Source organism: Vollenhovia emeryi, unplaced genomic scaffold, assembly GCF_000949405.1.
Source record: "Vollenhovia emeryi isolate VEMERY1.0 unplaced genomic scaffold, V.emery_V1.0 DF939237.1, whole genome shotgun sequence".
Classification (NCBI taxonomy): Eukaryota; Metazoa; Arthropoda; class Insecta; order Hymenoptera; family Formicidae; genus Vollenhovia; species Vollenhovia emeryi.
Window position 1 is genome coordinate 362,015 of NW_011967129.1, and position 22,459 is coordinate 384,473.

The following is a 22,459-nucleotide window of genomic DNA, read 5'->3' on the forward strand; positions in this document are numbered from 1 at the left end:
GATATTAAATTACCTTATCGTTGCTCCGTTGATGCCCGATGCCTCCCCCAGGCCGCCTCCTCCTCTCAGGCCTCTCGGACGCACTCGTTGCCAGCCGTTCAACTCGCACAACACTCCCGAAAATACGATCGCGACACTGTAAGGCCCGGTCTACAATGAGTCGTTAGTCGTTAGTCAGAAGTCGCAACTATATGTTGATCCTTTTCCTTTCTGGGTGGAAGAAAAAGGACCGACATATAGTTCCGACTTCTGACTAACGACTAACAACTCATTGTAGACCGGGCCTAATACACGACACTCCCGGTAACGCGACGCGCACTCGGTTGCGTTTAGAGTCAAACGTTCGATGTACGTTTACTCGGAACTCGCGTTATACGTTTCGGTTAGACACACGCGACTTCGCGACGCCTCCTCTCGGACGCCGAACTCGCGCAATATTCCCGAAAACACGATCGCGACACTGTAATTTCCGACACCCCCGATCCCGCGAAACGCACTTGGTTACGTTGTAATTGCACAATCGTCACGCACGATCGCCGTTGAGCGTGAAAGCTAATCAGCCCCGCGATTCAACGTCACCGCTCGCTCGCGACGCAGCAGGGCTGCTTCGTAAACGGGGCTTGCGCCTCTCCGAGGCACGCTTGGTACAAAGTTCAGGCCTCTCTTACCTATTTCACCGAGTTCCTTCGTGTCGCGAACACGCCGGGCCTTCCGCTAATCGCCGGCATTAGGAGCGCGTACCGTTCCACGATCTTCTTCTGTCTCTGCGCGCGAAATCCAGCCGAGTCGCCACGATCGCGGCCGAACGCGGCCGGAAACGAAGACGCCGCGCGGCAGCGTCGCATTTCCACCCAGGGCCGTGAAAATTAATCGCACTGCGTTCGAAGGTCCGTTTTCGCCAACGTTGTTCAAGTTTCAGCTCGGCTCAATTCGTTCTTCGTCCCTTTCCAACTGTTTCACCTCGGAGACGAACGTGAATTAAACGAAGATCGAAGTTAGGCGACGCTTGGTGAAACCGGGCCGATGTCTCAAGCGCGTTGATTGGCCGCTGAATTTCTAGACACTCGAGTCGCCGCGATCGCGCCCGAGAGCGACCGGAAACGAAACGATCCCGGGCCATTCAATTACCCCACGTTCTAACCGCGCGAAAATTGAGAGCACACTCGCGGACTTGTTGTCGCGATCGCGTTACGAAGGAAACTGAGACGATCGGGGCAGCGCGGCTCGCGTAACCGCCGGTAGACAACCTTGACCTTGCGCGTCGCGCGTAGTGAAAACCGTCGCGTAAAAACAACGTCGTGCGCCGCGCGAAGTGAATTCCGAGAATGCCGTGTGACAAACAACTTTTTGCCTTTTTGACGAGCTACCCGGCGAGATGTTTACGTTTACCGTACAGCGAAGTAAATCCTGCCGAATATTCAGTCTATCGCGTTTCACATTGACTGCGTGATTGCATTACACGTCGACACATTATACGGATTTTCGCGATTTAAATTATACAGTTAATCGTGTCGTGTCGCGATTTTACGCCGGAAACGTACCACCTGTATTCGGGGCGATGGAAAATTCCACGCGCGAATAAAAGTCAAAGGGACGATTACGATACCGTAGACGATACGATGAAACAATTCGCTTCTACCTTTATTTCGAGTTAACACATTTTCAAGTTTTAGCTGTGCTCGCGCATACGCATCGATTCCGTAGTTAATCAATCGGCGATAAGCAGCCGGTCGTTTTAACAATCGTAGATTACCACGTTTAACGTTCGCTACGATTTGTCGCGAACACATTCTCGCGGTGTAATACGACACGCGGAGCGACGTGCGCCACGTCCTGTCCGTTCGACCCTCGCGACGCGAATGATAACGCGCCGCGGCGCGACGACTGCGTGCGTGCGGCACAGGGCGGCCGCGTGATACCTGCCAAAAAAAACAAAGAAGGTACGTATGCCTGTCCGAAATAACGTAAGCCTAATTATTACATTTGTCGCGCGACAAATTAGCCCTAGGCTGCTATTACGTTTTATCGCACGACAAATTGTTCAAGCGTGTCGATTGATTGCAGGATAGAAAAGTTGTCGAGTATCTAGAAATTTTCTAGCTTGTGACAAATGTACTATTAGCCTTAGGGCGGTATTACATTTGTCGTACGACGAATTTTTCAAGCGTGTCGATTGGTTGCAGGATAGTAAAATTCTCGAGTGTCTAGAAATGTTTTATTCCGCAGTCGCTCAACATACTTGAAAAATTTGTAGTACGACAAATGTATCTACGTGCTTAAAAAAACTTGTTGTACGACAAATGTAATAGTACTCTAAGATTGGTATTACAGTTATTGTACGACAAATTTTTTAAGCGTGTCGATTGGTTGCAGGATAGAAAAGTTGTCGAGTATCTAGAAATGTTCTAGCTTGTAGCTAATCTACGTGCTTAAAAAATTTGTTGTACGACAGTTGTTGTATTACAGTTATCGTACGACCAATTTTTTTAAACGTGTCGATTGGCTACAGGATATTTCTAGAAATTTGTTATTCTGCAGCCAATCAACACGGTTAAAAAATATATCGTACAACAAATATAATATTAGCCTAGCGTGTCCCAAGTAAACGTTACGAAATAGAAAATTCCATCCTTCATATTTCAAATTAAATACCTTGATTGATGCGCAAAAATTTAATTTATTAAAGCGTGCTGTGACATACACACGTTCGAGCACATACCTCGTCGAAAAATAGTCTGTGAATGTAATTAAACACCGTCTTTACTATTTCTATCTCCTGTCGCTTCGACTTTCTCAACAGCCAAAAGTGATCGGCTTGCTCCAAGTCGATCTGATATTAACGTGTCGATGAATGTTCCATACCGAATAATTGACATTTGGATATTTTTGTCACCTTCGACCACGAAAAAATTAAATATTGAGACTAGTATATTATAAAACAACCGCGTTAAGGTAACGGAATCGCGAGATTTACTTTATGTTATTATTAAATTGAGACACGTCCGTATTTTCAGATACACCGAGTCGAAATCTGATGTAATTTTTTCATAAATCCGTTACTTTAATATGACATAAATTATTTTACTCACCGATACGATGCGCAGCAACGGAGTTATAAATGCCGCAGGTTATATTAAACTGTAAAATACAAAAATACAAAACCATGTACAAGTTACGTCAAATCTTAAACGTCTTATTAGATATTTACGTAAAGTCTAAACTAATAAATTGAATGATAAATGAGCGTTAAATTAAATACTTACTCCTCGAGCGCTCCATCGTCACCCGGTGCCTCCTAAACCTCCTCCTCCTCCTTCTCCTCGCACAATCAGATGCACCTTCGCTGAAAACATATAGTACGTTTGAAAATACGATCACAATATTAACACGATACTCTCAACGTTAAACGCACCGCGCTTTGTTACGTTACTTTGATGAATAACCGTCACTAAATTAACTAGTTACATTTTTCTTAATAATAATTGAAATTTGTAATAAAAGCCTAAAGTTTTAATTAAATAAAATGATTAGATCTAATACGAATTGAGAAATAAAATTAACTTTCATCTTGATCGAAACAAAAATTCATTAAATTAATATCATCTTAATCCATTGATGTAATCTTATCAATACAATCTTATCAAATGTTTGCACTCCGTGAGGAATAAAATTGTTGCGTAAATTAAAATATATGCGTCCTTTTAATAAACAAGAAAATAAGACTATATCGTCGCAAAAAAAGAACAATCTCATTTTCTTAATTTACTAAATGCCATTGTACAATTTCATTCCTTCCACGTGTGCGTATGTGAAATGCCAAGTATTAAGAAAAATGTAATAATTATAAATAAACTTCATAAATAAACAATTATTTGATAAAATTAAACTTGATTTCTCAAATAAACATTACATTTAGTAATTCTGTTTGGAAGAATTAATTAATCATTTTACTTTGCATTTTAAAAACGACCAGATAATTTACATACGGCAGATACAATTTGCCACTAGTAAACAACTTGTCTATATATACACGGCGCCCTAAATGCCTTATGAAGTCGCATCAATTTTGATATCTGGGACGTACATATTGCTACTGGATATTTGCACATCGTGATTCAGATTTCTGCGACAGGTTTAACATTTATTACCGTTTCACGTGTGCGAGAGATTAAATATAAAGATCAAACATAAGATTCGAAATAAACAGTTTAAGCAATATTAAATTAATCAATAGAAATGTTGTTTCACATTCTTTTAATCAACAATCGCGATGCGCACGTCCCAAGTATGTATTTAACGCAGCGTTACGTGAAGAGACGTTTGTGACAAAAAAAAGTCAAAGTATCGAGCGATAAAAATTGATATATCGCCTGTCTAATAAAAATCGCACAGCAAATGATAAATGCGTAAAGTTACGTTTAAATGCAAAAATTACGATATATGATACTTGGTCAACTCGATCATTGATAACGAAAACTGTTACAACTGTGATAGACGAAAGTCCCCTATTATGATATAGGCTTCTAATACGAGATAGCAGGTTTCCAACGTCAAAATTCAATGACAAATCTCTTCACGCAACGATTACGCGACCTAGCAATGCATTTTTCACTAAACAAAATTCACTCCATACTACATTTATGATGGAACAAACAGGTAATGCCTATTAATTTAGCGGAAACTCCGCTATCTCCCGAGCCTATCTCATAATAGGGGACTTTGCTCTATTTCTATTTTTTAAATTAAATATTCGTTTAATCCTTCAATGAATCGCGAAAACGGTGGTGACACAGTACACGCGTGATACCGCGACAGCTGAAAGTATCTCGATTATTGAAAATAAAGACGAGAAAGCTTTCTCGCAATGAGATTTCAGGAGGGCGGCGAACGTGCAGACGACCGGCGTAAAATTTCGATTCGGGCCGAGCAGAAATCGAGCACAAAGCGCGCAGGGAGGGGGAGGGGGGGGGTGAGGAGGGAAGAAATTGAGAGAGCGATCCGACTTGCGGAATCGCGACGACTCGATAGTTTGTCTCCTGGAAATGACTAAAGCCACTTTTGCGAAAGTACCTACACGTACGCGCCGTACATACGTCACGTATACGGATGCATTATATGTATCTCGTTTCGGCTGTGCGAGAGTGTGTGCGTGTATGTACGTGCGCGCGTGTGCGGCCGCGTGTGCGGGACCAAAGCCCCGACTCATATAGGAGTGTATTTAGATTTTAGGATGCACATGGGAACGTGCGAATCCGGGTGGCGCGGTAACCCGTATTAGGGTCACGTGCAGATTTGCCGAGGTGAGACCCTATCTTATGCGTCCCACGTACACTCATCTCCGAATCAGAAACCCGTCATAAACGATGCAAGGCCCATATCCTTCCCCGAGACCCGACCTCGCCCTGCGCCGAAATTCCACCAGCCCCCTCACGTGAAAGCCCGCGCGCGTGATATACCCGCGACGCGGGAAATCAGGCTTGCCTCTCGCCGCCGCCGCCGCCGCAGCAGCTGCGTTTCCGGCTGACTGGCAGAAGGCAGTTCAGTAATAATTGAAACGGCGACCCGACGGCCGCTCGTTTATGTATACTTTAACGATACCAAGATTAATCGGATGCGTGGAGAAGCCGCGAGTGCGGGGGTGCGGTTGGCTAGAAACGGGTCTACTAAATTTGTCAACTCTCGGAAGCCCCCGACGAGCCTGAGAAGGGACCGGTATTCATCAACCTGACTTACAGGAATCTTATTCTCCCACCGCGACTGTCTTATCCAACCGTGGATCGCTATTTTTTTTCCCCCCACCCGAACGATCGCCCTTGCGCCCAGATGATATTTTATATCCGACATCCGCTTGTATTATAAAAATCGTGCGCGGCCGCACTAACGGCAAAGAATCGTCAGATTGAACGAGCGGCCGCAAATTTCGGCGGTCCTTCGACGCGAATCCGCGCATCGAGAGATATATATGCATACATATATACAATATATATATATATATTGTGTATATATTTCATTCGCTCGTTTGTGAATTCGAGGAGAGTAGAACAGGGTGCGTGATCGATCGGCGTAGACAGTATATCAAACGTGCATCCATCCATCCAGCCTGACTACTATAACATAGAGTCTCGAAGGGGGACAAGAATATCCTATTTCCGGGTGTTTTATCGACGGCTGTTCTCTATGCTTTGCGAATCACTGCAGATCGTGTTTTGAACCGTATCATTCGTTTGTCGAATATCCCCCCCCGACCAGCACGCGCATCGAGCACGACGTAACGTACACACGCATGCACGCGCGCATTCTTCCCGAATTTGCATTTTCATCGTGCATACGCGCAGCAGCATTCGGCAAAGGGACGAGCCCCCGTTGTTTTTCTCGCACACCGGGGACAGCGTTTGTGGACTTGGCGATATTTCTGGCTGAATTTGCCGTGCAGTCGCGATACATCGCTCCGCGTCCGGATATATGTAAGAATAACACGCGATATAGAGAACGCGAATATGCGAAAACGCTCGTTCGTTGTATACATTATTTGGAGAAAAAAAAATCGCGAGTAGTCACGTGCAGTGCTCCTCGGGCAGTATGCATTATGCTTGAGGAATTTATACATTTGCACGCGAACGTATAATCGCGTGCGGGATACCTCGCCGTTGTCTCTTACAAAATCGCTTATTGTATCACTTACCGAACAAAGAGTTGACACAGGGCTTTCGGGATCCTCTCCTCCGCTTTTATCCCACGTTCGATCTGTAACGAAAAGAGTGAAACCTATGTAGATTTGAAGAATTTTGCCGGGAAGACATAAATCATTCTGACTGAGCGATTGCGTTCACATGTAGAACGTTGCTAGAGTTAAAGTTTCATCAGACAAATCTCTCAGGATAAAGAGTCAAAATTTCGATATGAATGATAGTCCCCCGTCGAATTTTCCGAACACGGGGAAGTTAATTTCGAAAGAAACCCGTGAGAAAAGTTCCCCTCGTCGGTTTGCTCTCTACAAAAGCTCCGATAGGGGGGAAAATTGGCAAAACAACTGTACGAAAGTCAAGTGCGAGCCAATAAAAAAAGGGGGGGGGGGACCGTATGCAACCATATAGAATAAAATGTTGATTTTATTCTGTATAACATAAGTGAGAGTGGTTTCGAACCGTCATTTGACTTATTACATCTGTAAAAATTACACTTAAAAAAATTCAGTTTGTCATTAAAAATGTGTTAATTTTACACAAAGTTTATTTCAAGTCATTTTGAGATTTGCATTTATTTTGTGTTAAAATATTAACAGGGTATTACTGTGATCATTTAACATATTATGTTAAATTAACACAAAAATTTGTGTGGACCGTTTGGGACATGTTGATATCCGTTAAATTTAACACAAATTTTTCACCTGTGTAAAAAACTTGAACGTAATACTTTGGTTTTAGGAAAGAATCGAGCACCTCTGCGCGACTTCGCGTACAACCGATCCGTTGTTTCGCTCATTCGGAAAAGTAAATGTATTACTTTCAATCATCCCGCTATTCTGGAACCTTGCAGATATCCCCGAGGAACTAATCGTTTGCATTTTTTTTTGTTGGTTCCAGAGTTAAAGTTTCATCAGACAAATCTCTCAGGATAAAGAGTCAAAATTTCGATACGAATGATAGTCCGCCGTCGAATTTTCCGAACGCGGGAGAATAAATTTCGAAAGAAATCAGTGAGAAAAGTTTCCCCCGTCGGTTTGCTCTCTACAAAAGCTCCGGTAAGGGGGAAAATTGGCAAAACAACTGTACAAAAGTCAAGTGCGGGGCAATAAAAAAAAAAGGGTGGGGACCGTATGCACGCGTCGGGGTGACGAATCGCGTTAACACACCGGCGGCCTGCCATATGCGGAAAGAGGTAATCCACAAGTCGTCGATCGGCGTTCTCTCGCAGCGAAAGCCGGTATTATCCGCGGTAGGGATGGAAATGCGCGCATTAGAGCCGCCAACGTGCCACAATTTCGCGGGGGCGCAACACCCACTCCGGTCAATAGTTTTAACTCGCGAAAAACGTTAGGCCGCTTAAAACCGGCGCGTATACGCGTAACACGCACGCCGCCACGGCTCATCCGCGGCAATAATCCTCGCGCGCGTGCATACGCACGCACACGCACCGCGGCCATGAATATTTACGCCGAATCCGGGTAGGCTCGCCAACGCGGAGGACACACAACCCCGGCTATTTATTATCTGCTAAAATTATAACGTTCAACGTCATCGACGCGAGAGCCGAGTGCCCGTGTAATCGAATCCCCCGCGTATATAAATATATAATCGCAACGACGAACTCGCTCGCGTACACGCTCGCCCGGCCGCCCGGCCGCCCGCGTGCGCGCGCACGCGTGTTCGCAATTCATGCATCCATCCGATATTTCCGTATCGGCGGCAATTTACTGACGTACACGTGTCTGAAATTCGGTGATTGCACGTCGAACTGAATTTTCATCCCCCCAAGCCCAAGGTTTAACCGCCGGCCATCCGCTCGCCCGATCCGGCCAGGCCTGGCCCGGGTCCGGCGCGCGCGGTCCGGCTCGCTCTCCCCTGATACGCAATAATGAAGTGGGTATGTAATTATGCAATGTAATACCCCGGGATTGTGCCTAATTCGCGCTCGCGGCACCGCGGCTCGTATTATACGGCATCGACGACGAAATAATTTCGACAAATCCGAGTACGGTTCGGCGATCCGCGAATTTCCGCCGGGAGGCCCAGGGAAAGGAAGAGACTGTCCAAGGGGCGTAATTCATTGCCGCTCGTGCGTAAAGTACTGCATATCCGCGATTTGTTTGCTACGTTTATCTTTACCGACGGCCGTGCGCGCCACGGTTATTCACTAATGAGTGGCGGGGGGCGGATTAGGGACGAGGAGGTGAGGAAAGCGAACGGCAACTTTACATCCGACGGCGGCTTTAAAGTTGCCAGATATGAAACCACTTCGATAGGTGAAACGCTCATGGGATCACCGTCCGTCAGACATCGTCGACCCGAGGGCCATCCCAGGCGACTTCGCTTTCCATCCGGATATGGGAAACTATGTTGGAAATACCGAACACCGTCGGACATTCTTCATCATGTGGAAAATCAAGCTCCCCCCCGTCTCCTCTTCCTCCTCCTTCAATCGCGTACTTCCGAGCATTTCAATGAGGTCATACTGGAGTTTTAGACACGCCGCTTGGCTTTTACGTCACGCTCTTGAATCACATATCTCGGTAGTAGAGACGGTGATTATAGAAAACTTTAATGTAATACTTTGGTTTTAGGAAAGAGTCGTGCACCTCTGCGCCACTTCCCGTACAACCGACCCGTTGTTTCGTCCATTCGGACAAGTGAGTGTGTTACTTTCAATCATCCCGCGATTCTGGAACCTCGCAGATATCCCCGAGAAACTGATCGTTTGCATCTTTCGCTTGCTTTTTAGGCAGTAAACGAGCACCGGTTCGAGAGCTATCGCTAATCGCGAGGGCGGCTATTGATCGGTACAATTGGCGCTCGGCGAGCGTACAAGCGACGCACTATGAGGCTTCGGAGGCGAGGATAATGACACTGCAACGAAGACGTGCAAGGAAATCCAGAGAGTTAATTAGGAAGTACCACCGTATCAGTCGACGCGGTCGACCCGCTCTCCCCGCAGAAGACGGCGAGGAAGGATACCTGATGCAAGATGCACGAGGCGAGATCGGGCCGGGGAGAGGAGTATGGTTGGGCTGTATCTTATGTACAAGAGTCTTAATGTACACATTCGCGCGTCTTAAAGGCGAAAGTTAGTTATCCGAAGGTGCGCCAACTTTCGGCACGAAGAGCGTCTGCAAACGCGCTGCTCGGCGCCGCGTGATCCGTAAAGTTCGCGCTTATACCGAGATAATTCGCTGGGTACACCTTTTTCTATTCAATAGCGAGGCGAGGCAGGTGGAGGAGAGCGTACGGGGTTACTCGAGTTACTTACACGATTATGAATTTAACTTGAATGTTATAAATTTCGTTTCCCTCGCGACTGCTCATAAATTCTCGCGATCAATCAGACCGGCACGGCGCCGGGAAAGACCGTATTAAATTTTACGTTGATTAAAGACACTTTACACGAGTCGGTGCTGGATAGACGCGAGACGTTTTGTAGCACGAATTTGTTGGCGTTCTCTCTGGTTTTTTTTTATTAGCTTTCTCGAACGCAAATTTTCCGCCGAGTGTAAACAGCTTAAACGAATAAAGCACACTGTACTTTTCTTTCCGCGTCGCCAGTCGTTACGTCGTATATCAATTTCCCGCGAAAGCACTCGAAACAGATTTTCACTTAATGGCACACGCCCGGCACTCATAGCAATAAAGAGTTGAACGGTACGCAACCTCTATTATGCTAAAGTGCGAGCAGTTGCAAAACTCTCTTTTAACTGTCGCCTCGCCAAGTGTCGCAACGCGCACCGAAGAACCATATTTCTCCAAACGACGGGAAACTGTATGGTCGACGATGCAAAGGTCGGAAAAGAATCAGAAAAACTCATCTCCTCTTCGGCACCTTTGAATAATTTCACTATTAACTTAATGCCCGATACGCGACTCGGCTGCGACTAAAAGTTGCATCGCTCTCGTCCGTCGCGCCATTTATTCACAAATATGTAAACGAACAAAGATACGCGGAAATATTGAATCTCGCGTGCATTCGCTTCGCGCGGGGAAAAAAATGGGACATTTTATCTCGTCGAAAACATAAAAAGTATAATACGTACGTGTTTTTCACGGGATAGTAATTTACTTAGCAGTCGCAAAGTCAGGATCCGGAGCGAACGGGGCGACGTATCGCGCAGGGGATTCGATGTTAAAGTTTAATAATCGAGAAATGTTGGTCATATTCGAGCGGCCCTTTGGCAAAAATCGCGTGGCTGCGCAGCTCGCGAACTCCGCAGTTTTAATTTCACTTTGTCGAGATAGAAGCGGATAGTATCGGCGAAAAAAGAAATGAGCAGTCGCCCGTTTACCAACCCGCATATAGGCACCGCCGACGAGATGGGTATATACACGGATCTATTATTCATGCATGAATTTGAAACGCACGTTACACCAAATTGGTACCCTAAAGGGCTAACGTAGCGTACTGAATATTACAGGCGGTTTTTAACATGGAAATCAATTCCGCGTATCAGATTCATACATAATAGATGTAAAGGAGTTGTTTCACGGAAAAAAACCTATTCCACCGGGAAGTTTATGCTGAAAAGCCGGGCGCGGGGTGATGCAGCCTGATGAAAGGATCAACGGGGTCGATGGGTATCGGATGCATTAGCGTGTCATTATATTACCCCGTGTACAAAGGCGGAATAAACATTATCATTACCTCCCCGGTGATATCGCTTTATTGTGTAACGTAACGGATACCTGGAATTCCGCGATTCTGTAATTCTCAGTTAAATGTCTCCATCTCGGGCGCCAAACGGAAATATCACTGCGTCGCGTAATCTTAACGAAATGGAATCCCCCGTGCGTAAAAGCCCGGCATTCGAGTGTATTCTTCCCGCGTTCGATCTGAAAGGACTCGAAGGCGACCCGTAATAACGGGAAATTTCAGCCCGCGCGGCGCGCACGCGGAATTACCCGATAAACAACACCGAGCAATCCTTGCAAAACGCCCAAGTATTTCCGCGCCATCTTGTCGCGAATATTACGACGGGGGATCGAAATTTATCGTCGCGGCGGAGCGCCGTGAAAACGCCGCTTACGCTATCGCGGCATAAAGCGCGGACGTAATCTCGATTGCGTCCTTCCGCTTTCATATTCCAGCCACTTTTCCGCCGGTATACGATTTATACACAGAACACATGGCGACCCGGCTCCTGCGACAACATATCGCGATATCGCCGTTAATGGATAACGTCCGTTTAACAAATTTTCTTTCTTAAAGCGCCTGTCTTCGCTCGATACACCGTTTACAGCCCCGCCGAGTGTACAGCGGTTCGCAAGAAAAAGAGGGATGAAAGCACAAAGCGCAACTTTTCGTACTACGCTTGCACAATAATCAGATTTCGAGGATTTAAACGATTTTGACACGGGTGGTACGGGAAAAAGTTTCAATCCGCCGCTTTCCGCAATTAAACGTAGACATCCGCTGTCAGATACACTCACGTCGCTCCCGGTATTCTAAAACTCCGAATTCATAAATCAACATGCGCGATATTCCCGAGGAATCGAATCGCCGAGCGAGCAAAGCGACTCGAGGGTTCGATCCACGGGAATATTTGCCGTGGAAAATAATCGCGAAACAAAATGAGCAATCTAACTGGGACGAGAGTCTTACGACGGCAGTCGGTCGCACCGACAGCAGAGAATCGTAATAAACTGGGAACTCATTAACGTTCGCGATTATCGAATATCGGAAGTCTCGTGTTTAACATTGCCTTCCTGTAAACGCCGGCCATGCATGCGCGCGAGGAAAGCGAGGCCGGGAGGAAGGGTGGAAGGGAGAGAGAGAGAGAGAGGGAGAACGAAATAGTTACATGACAGGCAGACCGAAAGGAAATAGCTAGAAGCGCTGAAAAGGTATTCACAGCCAAACTCGACTACGGTGTAATTGGAATGTCAATTTCGTAACTGTATACTTTTGTAACCGCGGCGCGAGAGATTCGAGCAATACAGATTGGATGAGCAAGAATTCCAAACGCGTACTCCTCGACGACCGCGACTCCCTTTGTCAAAACGGTTTTCTAGTCGTGTAATATAGTACAGTAACAAGTCGCATTTGACGATTATATTTTTGCATAGCGAAAACAAGTTGAAAATAAACGAGAGCTCAAACGATTGGGCGGCTCTCGTGAGATATCCCCAACGTCCCGTGTCGCGTCAGATGATGAAAAGTCAAACAGCGTTCTGCTTAAACAAAAATAAAATACACGGAGTCGCGATATCCATAAAACATTGAGAACGAAATCTGGGCTAACGTTAAAAATTACCGCCGTGTCATCCTCCCAGCGAATTCCTCGTGTACGTGACAGACCCAGAAACAAAACGTCAAAATTCGCGTGCTCGGTAGCGATCCTCCCCCCCGTCCCGGCCGCGAGTAAACGAAGAAGCGGGGAAAAAAGGAGGAGAGACGAGCGCGGAGGCAGAGAGCGATCTATTGTTAGTTGCCGCGGGCGAAACGAGGTGGATCATCTTTCGGGCCAGTTAAAGTTTTTATCGTGGCCGACACGCCGACCATACGTCACAACCCGGTGGTTTTCCCTCGGCGAGTCCCTCCCTCCCCGCCCGCCTGGACTCGCGGTGGCTATTTATAAAGAAAAATTACGCCCTCGAGATCGCGTAATGAGCTCCCGCAGCAAATACGTGCAACTGTCTGTCTGTCGGCGGCGTTCCGGCGCGGTTAATAATAACGGGGCCTCCCTCACTTTGCCTTTCAACGGATACGTTTTACGTATTTACCCGCCCACGTTAACGAACGAGCGGGTCCGGCCGCTCTCCCGTGGAGGAGAGCGCAAACGATTAATATCGACTCCATTATTAGCAGGATCGTCCTAACAAAGAGTTATTTTCCCGCCGCTGCGACGGATCAGCGACGGACGAAACCCGACCCACGCGGCCCCCGCGCGCTCAATCTCCTCCTCACCGTTCATTTCCTTCGCCGGTATATATCTTGTATTGATATTTGTCCTCTTTTTTATTGCGCAGCTCTTTGATGGCGCGACGTGATTACTCTCCGTGAAAGTAAAGCGCTCGGTATTAAGCGCTCGTTAACTCTGTATGAAAGTTATGAGTCTCGATGAATTACCGTCTAGACATAGTACAATTTTGCCGCGAAGGCAGGGACCTCTGCGAATCGCGGCGGAAGCAGCTGTTTTACAATTAATACGGCTGCCGGCGTAGCGCCGATTCCCGCCGGTTTCAATTTCTAATACGGGTACGTGAATTTTTATCACGCGTGGATTGTTATAACATTAGAGTAGCCCGTTTATCGGCTATTACCTTCGCGACTTATATCTTTGAATCTTTGATCGACTCTAAATTATAACTTTATCGACGAAATACGGAATATTATACAGAACTCTGCAGATAAAAATCAATCACAACGTAAAAGACAGAATTGCGTTTGCGCCGGTCGCAACGTGTGGGTCGTTAATAATATTTTCCAACACAGCCATTAATTAAAAATGCAAATAATTGCGGCTTAATTTAATTACGTATGTAAACGCGCACGGATTAAAATTACGGTTCCGACCGAGCTGATTGAAATCTTTTACGTCAAGCATATAAATATTTTGCGCGAAATTACGGCTCGTTTGCTTTAAACAAAAAACACACGCGAAAAATCTATCGGACGATATTCAACGGCGAATAATGCGCGTTACGGTCCAATCGAGGGGGTGGAGGGGGGTTCCAGGTGCCGGATCGATGAGCGATTCTAAATATTAATCGGAGGTAAAACGTCGCGTTGCACGATACTCGCAAGACCTGGGCGAATTATCGCGTGCTCGCCTACGAATCACCGTCACGCTCGGGGGTGGAAAAACTATGGAGTCTACGGAGCAGCGTTCGGCGTGTCGCTTATTGGTATGCCGGCGACACACGGGTCCAATTTGGTTACCGGCGTCTGCGAATCGCCGAATATCATCTACTCCATTGAAATTCCGATATAGGTATGAGACGCGATATCGCATTTGTCTCCCTGACTGCGTTACCTAACGCTCGCATTTTGGCGCCTGTTGTTCTCCCATGAGAATGCGACTACGTGCCAATGAAGCGCGGCCGACCCTAGTTTTGTAGATTGCGTTAAATATCGTCGGCTCCTCAACTTTCAAGCGTCGACGCGGAACGACGGGTAAATAACAATGCAAGATCTCACGAAGGCGCGAGTTTATGGCGCGATAATACGCGAAATCTATTCCCCCGAGGGGGAAATTCTTAAGGGTATTTTTTACACAAGTTACGACGTTCTTATACGCAAAAGCGCCGTTAATTGCATCGCGAAGTAGTTTACGCGCGATACGAACAGTTTCGCGTATCTGGCGTACGTTATCGACCCGTGGATTCCATAAAACAGACGGGAATAGATTTAGATTCAACCCTTGCTGTACGACATTTCCGTCGAACGCCGCTGCTTCTCGAATACATTCACGGAGGCGCGTATGAAAGCGTGTCTAGCAATAAGAATAAATGTCAACGCGATTTATCCTTCCCGGGCAAGTTCTTCCTCGCTGCACAATGGCCATTCTTAGACGCCCAGTCGGACACATTCGCGCGGATCTACGTATAATGCACGCACACCGAGGGGGTGTGTGCGCGCCGAATATACGTCAAGACATCATGTCAAAACAAATCGCCGTGAATGGATTCGGTAGGTGTGTGTACTTGGAGGGACACCCTCGGAGCCCCACGGCAAGAATGAGCCGAAACGCATCGATCGTCACCGTGACGGCTATCGGTCGCTATAGGTCCCGTATGTTTTCGCGTGCCGACAAGGGCGGGAATCATGGCGAACGCTCGTAATTCTCTCCCATCTGCGGCGGAGCGCGCGGGTCAGACGGGAGAGAAAGGGGCGCCTTTCCCTACCCCCTGTCCGCGCTCTCCCGCCCCCCCCCCGCCCCTCTTACGCTACGCTCTTTCGCAGGGCATAGTGGAAGCACCCAGGGGCAATTGAAACTCACGGCCATTTACTGCATTTCAATAATGGTTTCCCATCTCCCTCCTGCGCGGCGGCTCTCCGCATCCCGCGTCCCTTGCCTCCTGCGCCTCTTACTGCACGCCGCCGCGTACTCCCCCCCCCCTCCCTCTCTCTCTCTCTCTTTCTCTCTCCTCCTCGCTTCACGTACGCGTGCAACACGAGAGCTCGGGTTGCACAGTCGATTTACTACGAGCTTTATGGTACACACCGTGCGAGAGCACGCAGAAGTACCCTACGGCCAACTATTCCCCCTCCCCGGCGCGGCGCGTCTCTCTACCATGGCAACTGTATTATTTCCCGTAAACTATCCCGGGCCACGCGCCCATGCACGCATGCATACACGCGCGCAGTAACGCAGCGATTTTTACGCTTCCCAGAAAGCTCGTTAGCGCGTCGAAAAGCACGTGGGCCACTATTTCCGCCGACGAGAGCGGCGCGGAACTCCACAAGCGCGCTCCGTTCGATCGTAGATCGCCGCGGTAGCGCGTATAAGCGAGCGAAAGTACGATACGCGGTAAGCGCCGCTGTGTGACTCAATAATGCGCCGGTCCGCGATCTAATTTTCGCCCCGGGGAAAAATCCAAATTGATGATTAATTTCCAAGCGCTCGCCGGACGTGCGAATCTTTTTACAAGCCGCTGCTGAAGGGGGCCGGCGAATTAGCGGTGAAACGTAAACCGCGAAATGAATATCGATTAAGCGATCGAGAGCGTCACGTTCTACAACACGTAGGATCATATCAGAAGCGCCATCGGAGACGGATAATTGAGATGGATATTGAATCGTCACATTTCCGTGGGCTCATTGCCGGCCCCGTGTACGGACACACTCGCACCAATCGGCCGTAGTTACGGTATGTAACGGGGTTTCAGTAAATTTCAAATCGGCCAAATCGCCCGCAGACAATGGGCGAAACAAATTTCGCCCATTAGCGGCCGACGGAGGATACGTGTCACGCTGCAGTTGTCGTCAATACAAATATCAGCTCGCGAGATGCGTCCATATTCGTCTGGGTACCTTCCATACGTTTCCCCTCCATACATATGCGCATATGTACGCGCGCGGATGCACGGAATAAAAAAAGAAGAGAAAGAGAGAGAGAGGGGGGGAGGGATTTATTCCGCAAAATCGCGACAAGTCCGGAAATATATATCCCGGACTATAAATATGGCGATCCAGATTGCAGATACGCTCGGCCGAATTGGGCGGATTTATCCATATCTTGGACAGGAACAGAGGAAGGAATCGAACGATTTCGAAGCCCATTTCCCTGGGCCGATTTGATCAGGAACGCGCCGCCACGCCAAATGAATTTTCCCCGTCGACTCCGCTCCGCACCGACAACACCCCGTCCGTCCCCTCCGCGATCCGGATTCTCGCCATTTTTACGGATGTGCGGGCGCGCGCGTCAAACGGAGCATACGTTGCATCCAGAATGCAGACAAAAGGGACAGACAGAATAAGAAGGCGAGGGCCGTGCACGTACACCAACGGCGCGCACGGGCCACACGTTATGTACATACAGACGCACGCGTCACCCCTGACACGTATGTAATTGCCTAGATTCGGACCGCGCGAAAAAAGGTGAAAACACGTCGAAAGCCGGGGACGGAAAACAGCTGTTACTCGGATAGCGGATTCCCAGGGAGTGAACTCTCGTGCGCTCGCATCAACCGGAACGAAGAATAATGCGTCGCGCGGAGAATGCTGCCGGGATTTAAATATAATAACCCGCGGCGAGCGCGCGATAAAAAATGTTTTCAAAAATTTATCTCGCGTATCCGTATCTCTCCGCACCTAGCGGGTCTAATAAATACGTCATACCTTTTAAATGTAACGGATATAAATTAATAAATTGCAGATTCCCCCGGGCCGCGCGAAAATTTCGCCCATTTAATTACGCGAGATTACGTCTTGAGGGGATCCTAAAGCCGCTAGCGAACTCGATCGGTGTCGACAAGATGGGAGACGGAATTAAAAACGTCAATTATCGACACTTTTTAATTCCAAGCTCTACTCGGCCCGAGAAATTTATAGCCAAGTAATTTGCAACTTTTACGAAAAAGCAACAATTTTATTAGCTACACGTTGCTCAGACCGTGATTTTGGATCGAATTCTAGCATCGTCGACACCGTGGCTTTACTGACAATCTGACAAATGTTTGGCAGCGACTTGTCTCGAAAAAGCCCGCAACTATTTCACCACGCCATACTCTTTTTCTCTTCGTCTAAACTTCGATTCATCCCGAGTTCATGTATAATTAACCACGTTCTTTGACGGTGATTATTGTTTTCAGAAGACGTTATTTCCGTGTATTTATTCAGGATCGGGAGGCTATACGATCTCACGACGTACGCGCACCTTGCGTAATGCGATGCACGTGTTTATATACATATAACGTGCATGCACCCGGAACCGTGGACGGAGGATCCGAGCCTTATGTACGCAGCTCGCAACAGGGGTATTTCCCCTCGTCAAATAACAAGTTGTATACATTCAGAGCTCAATCACGCGTATTATCCAGTATTCTGCGGACCGCCTCCGTACTTCGACAATCCGGAGCATCGACGAACGTGAAACGCATTCACCGGGTGAACCGAGCCAGATAGGTACCCAAGTACGACTATTGTCGCCCTCCTTATAATTTACAATCATTTCTATCAGTTTCGTTTCGATTTAAAAATACGACGACAGTTGAATTGATATAAACAGATCTCGTCTTAAAATTCATTGAACCCCATTTATATTTGAGAGGAATCTGAGTATCCTATCGGAATTTGGGGGAAAAAACAATGCGCAAACATTGAAAAACGTTTCAGCGCTTCTTAAAATATTAGATGACCTCTCAATTGAATTCCCTCTTATTTGCACAGTGATCTCACATGTGCACGGTAAATGTTTTGACATCTTCCTAGATCACCTGGTATATGCGCTTCCCGCACGTGCACACGTACGGTGCATCCCTCGAATTTTCAATCCGCGCTCGCCAAGGCACGTCCAAATGATAGACTCGGCCTACAAGAGGAACGACGACAGGTCCGGATCGTTATCGATGTCGGGATATATCTATCGATGGATCAACCGCCGATAGCCGGCGGAAACGGCGGACCGTTTCGCACGGGGGAGTGAGGAGCATCGCGGGCGCGCGTTCGCGTACGTGTGTAGTCAGTGCGATTCACGGGAGGGTGTAATAGACGATGTAATCGGCATCCTACGCGTGTAGCGCCGTGTGTACATACAAGGGATTGTCTAATGCGGGACATGTGTTAGGTGATCGAATTCTGCAGCGCGAACCTCGCGTTTCGCGCCGCGCTCTTTCACCGCTGCGTACAGGCGGGAATTCAAGGGAGATAATTCTTTGTTTCTCGCGGCTTCCAATTGAAATTTCGGCGATACGCGCGATCGTCGAAACTTTAATTCCAACTTTAAAGTCGTCAATGGGATCGATTCGCGCGCAAGAAATGAATGCTATCGATTGTCACGTGATCGCGAAGCCGATCACGCCGTCGTAAAGTCGAAAATGAAGCGAATCATAAACTCGCGCGACGTATTTATGAATCTGAATGTAGCAGCGTTTCGGATAAAATTTTAATATGCAGAGGCTCGCATCTATTGCTTCTATAAAAAAATTGACGTTCGCAGTCGCAAGCCTCTCGATGTCTCGTCAGACTTCTGGATGAGGTAAGACGGAAGAGTGAACGGTATCTTGTAGTTTATTACACTATTTTTATACAAAAAAAGACATAACATGTAAATAGTCATCGTGTAATAATCATATAATATGTATGATCATTACTGGCGATACTTACTGACTACAGAATCTTCACGACTTCCTCTTTGTTTTCATTTGCGTCCTACGGCTCTTTCCTAATCTCTGCTTTCCCTTCCCACCCTTTCCCCTTCTGCCGTCTCCCGGCCTCGTCGGTCGTCTGTACTCGGAAACGTCGGCCGAGCTGCTTTTCGTGTTCCATTTGCTACCACGCTTTTTACCTCCGTAACCATACTTGGCCGCCTTCGTTTTCACCTTTAACTGCGCCTTCGGATTCATCCCGCGACCCGCGTGTTTACCCTGCGGCTTCTTCTTGTCGTCCAAGAAATCGAGATCCTTCCGTACGCCCTTACGATACTTCTTAACCTCTTCCATAAATTTCCTCTTCTCCGCGTGCTTCTTTAGCGTCGTCTCGATCTGCGTCTGCTTCGCGACCTTCTTCTGTTGTCTCAGCTGCCTCACTTTCTCCGACCTCTGCGCTATCGCCTGCTTCTTCATCAAATTCTCCCGCACTCTCTGCATGTGCTGGTCGGACTTTGCCATCTCGGCGAAGTAATCGTCCGGTCTAGACGTCACTATACCGAGCTTTCTTAGCCATAAGATACCATTCATAACAGCATCCTGGGCTTGACGGTGAAACATGTTCTCCCTACGAAAGTCATTCAGGACAGGATCCTCGGACGGCTTGTACTGAGGTAACTTCCTATTTCCCTGCAGCTGCTTGGCCCGCCTGATCTCTTGGTCCTGCATTTGAAGCACCAATTCCGGGGCCAACGGTGCGGGCGCGTTTACCATATCCAACTTCTCGACCCACGGCAAGTCCAGCTTCATCTCGTCCACCTTTTGCTTCATGAGACTCTAAAATTTATACAGGAAAAATTCTAGTTAGGTTAGGTTGCGTCCAGAACGTGCAGCGGCAATTTTTGCTGGGGCAATCACTTACGACGCAATTCCTGGGTTGCTTGTCCCTCGTCTTGACCGCGACGTTGAGCCCTGGCTTCAGTAATCCCTTCGCGAAGGCATTCTGCAGCTGGACACGTGAGTAGAACGAGGTTAGAGCACGCGCGATCACTCGGCGGTAAGCGCCAAGCGGAAATAGCGATACTCACCTCCTCGTCGGACGAAATGTACTCCGAGTCCGATTCCGATTCCGATATCTCTGACATTGCGAATAACTCACTGTTACCTTTGCTGAACTGCGATCAACCGGCAGGACACGATCCCGAGCGACAACACCACGCTATCACGCTGCTCTCCAGTTTCCGCTGGTAAACGGGCCTCGACGGCACATGCAGTGACATATGGTGGAGCAATCTGGAAGTTTATTCGCAAGGTAAATACCGACCGGGTTCGACGGAGACGCCTCCTCTTCCTTATCCGCCGCGACAAATGTGCCCTTTGCGTCGAGTTTTATTTCGTAGCCAAGCACGTTTCCTTTACGCGTATTTGTACGTGCACATAAATTTCCTGTCCCTTTACGTGTAAATTATAATTTGTGAATTTCTTCTCGCAGCCAGATAAGCATTTCTTTCCGTCGGTTACGTGCGACCTCGACCGAACTCCGATTATGTTAATCAATTCCAGATAGTTCGCAGCAAAATTTCCGCAATTCGTGACCCCCGATCTAATATGTCTCTTTCTATCGAGGAACCAAAGGAATTAATAATCCATTATTCGATCCGCGGCTAACAGGATATACCGTTGGCTCAAGTGAATCCAAGTGCGGCCGAGGTCTCCGTGTTTCCCGCGCAATTCGTTAATCGTCATTGTCGAAAGTTAAGAGCGCACTGCGCGTCGCAATTTCCATATTCACCTCCGATAAGAACAAGAATAACTTTGAGTGGAAGCGGGGCTCGTTCGGATACGGAAAGGGACGCCTCGGAGAAATGTAAGATGGCGGACAAAAAGTCGGCAATTACGAAAGTGCGCTCGCGCGCGGCGTAAAGGTGCTATTACATGGAAGCGTCGTGCGTCGTGCGTCAAATGCGCGCGCAGCACCTTTGCGCAGATGTCTAAACGTTCAGATTTCAGCGTCTAACGCTAAAAATGGCTAGTGGCACGTGGTGGCACGTCGATAAACGCCGTAGAGGTTAAGGTATACACTATTAACATAGAAAATTTATACGTAATCATATTCCGTACAGATATTATTATTTTTGGTAATATTTATTATATAATTCCATGATTATTTATGGGTATTATATAAACCATGATTACGTGTTCTAATATGCGCCAATTGCGGAATTACATAATAAATATTACCAAAAATAATAATATCTGTACGGAATATGATTACGTATAAATTTTCTATGTTAATAGTGTATACCTTAACCTCTACGGCGTTTATCGACGTACCACCACAGTGCCACTAGCCAGCCATTTTTAGCGTTAGACGCTGAAATCTGCACGTTTAGACATCTGCGCAAAGGTGCTGCGCGCGCGTTTGACGCTTGACGCACGACGCACGACACTTCCATATAATGCCTGTGTCCAGCAGAAGTTAGCGCTTGCTAAGCGCTTTGCGTTCATTGGATTATACTTTCAGATCTGTGCTGAAATAGAGCTATTCTTCTAGATCTATCCAATCAGCATAAAGCGCTTATTAAGCGCTAACTTCTGGAGAACACAGCCAATAGCACCTTCAGATTTGCGTTTCTGCCTCCTAGCCACCGCGGTAGTGGGGGATGGTGCGTGGTGGAAATTCGGCACGCACACAATCAGGCGGTCGTATAGCGGTCGGCGGGCTACACGACCGCATGATTGTGTGCGTGCCGAATTTCCACCACGCGCCATCCCCCACTACCGCGGTGGCTAGGTGGCAGAAACGCAAATCTGAGATCACTGCTGCGCTCTCGTTCAATTCGGCATCGACGGGGTAAGCGAGCGGCGACGGAACGGAAGGAAAGGCCGAGGATTGCGGGAATCCAGCGGGATCCAGCGGAATCCGCGCAGGCGGCTCGGATTAAACGTAATTGTAGGAAACCGTTCGACATTAGGTATTGTTTTGTATTTTATTATTTGCGGCCGAA

General features: G+C 47.5%; 1 protein-coding gene and 2 long non-coding RNA genes across 4 annotated transcripts; 1 reads left to right on the forward strand and 2 right to left on the reverse strand.

Moving 5' to 3' along the window:
- Positions 1-61: 61 nt before the first annotated feature.
- Positions 62-3,238, reverse strand: LOC105560203. 2 transcript variants are annotated; one of them, XR_001008804.1, is made up of 3 exons: positions 3,090-3,238; positions 669-1,919; positions 62-136 (listed from the first exon to the last, which is right to left on the reverse strand). It is a non-coding gene; the product is annotated as an uncharacterized LOC105560203 (long non-coding RNA). The 2 variants fall into 2 exon arrangements; XR_001008805.1 differs by having other exon boundaries at positions 129-150.
- LOC105560202 lies at positions 1,861-11,354 on the forward strand. Its single transcript, XR_001008803.1, has 3 exons — positions 1,861-1,940; positions 9,281-9,346; positions 9,439-11,354. It is a non-coding gene; the product is annotated as an uncharacterized LOC105560202 (long non-coding RNA).
- An 8,002-nt stretch (positions 11,355-19,356) lies between these two features.
- LOC105560206 (probable rRNA-processing protein EBP2 homolog) lies at positions 19,357-20,727 on the reverse strand. The gene is made up of 3 exons (XM_012009088.1): positions 20,540-20,727; positions 20,374-20,460; positions 19,357-20,288 (listed from the first exon to the last, which is right to left on the reverse strand). The coding sequence occupies exons 1-3, from the start codon at positions 20,594-20,596 to the stop codon at positions 19,485-19,487; spliced, it is 948 nt and encodes a 315-aa protein (XP_011864478.1). The 5' UTR covers positions 20,597-20,727; the 3' UTR covers positions 19,357-19,484.
- Between the last annotated feature and the right edge of the window lie 1,732 nt (positions 20,728-22,459).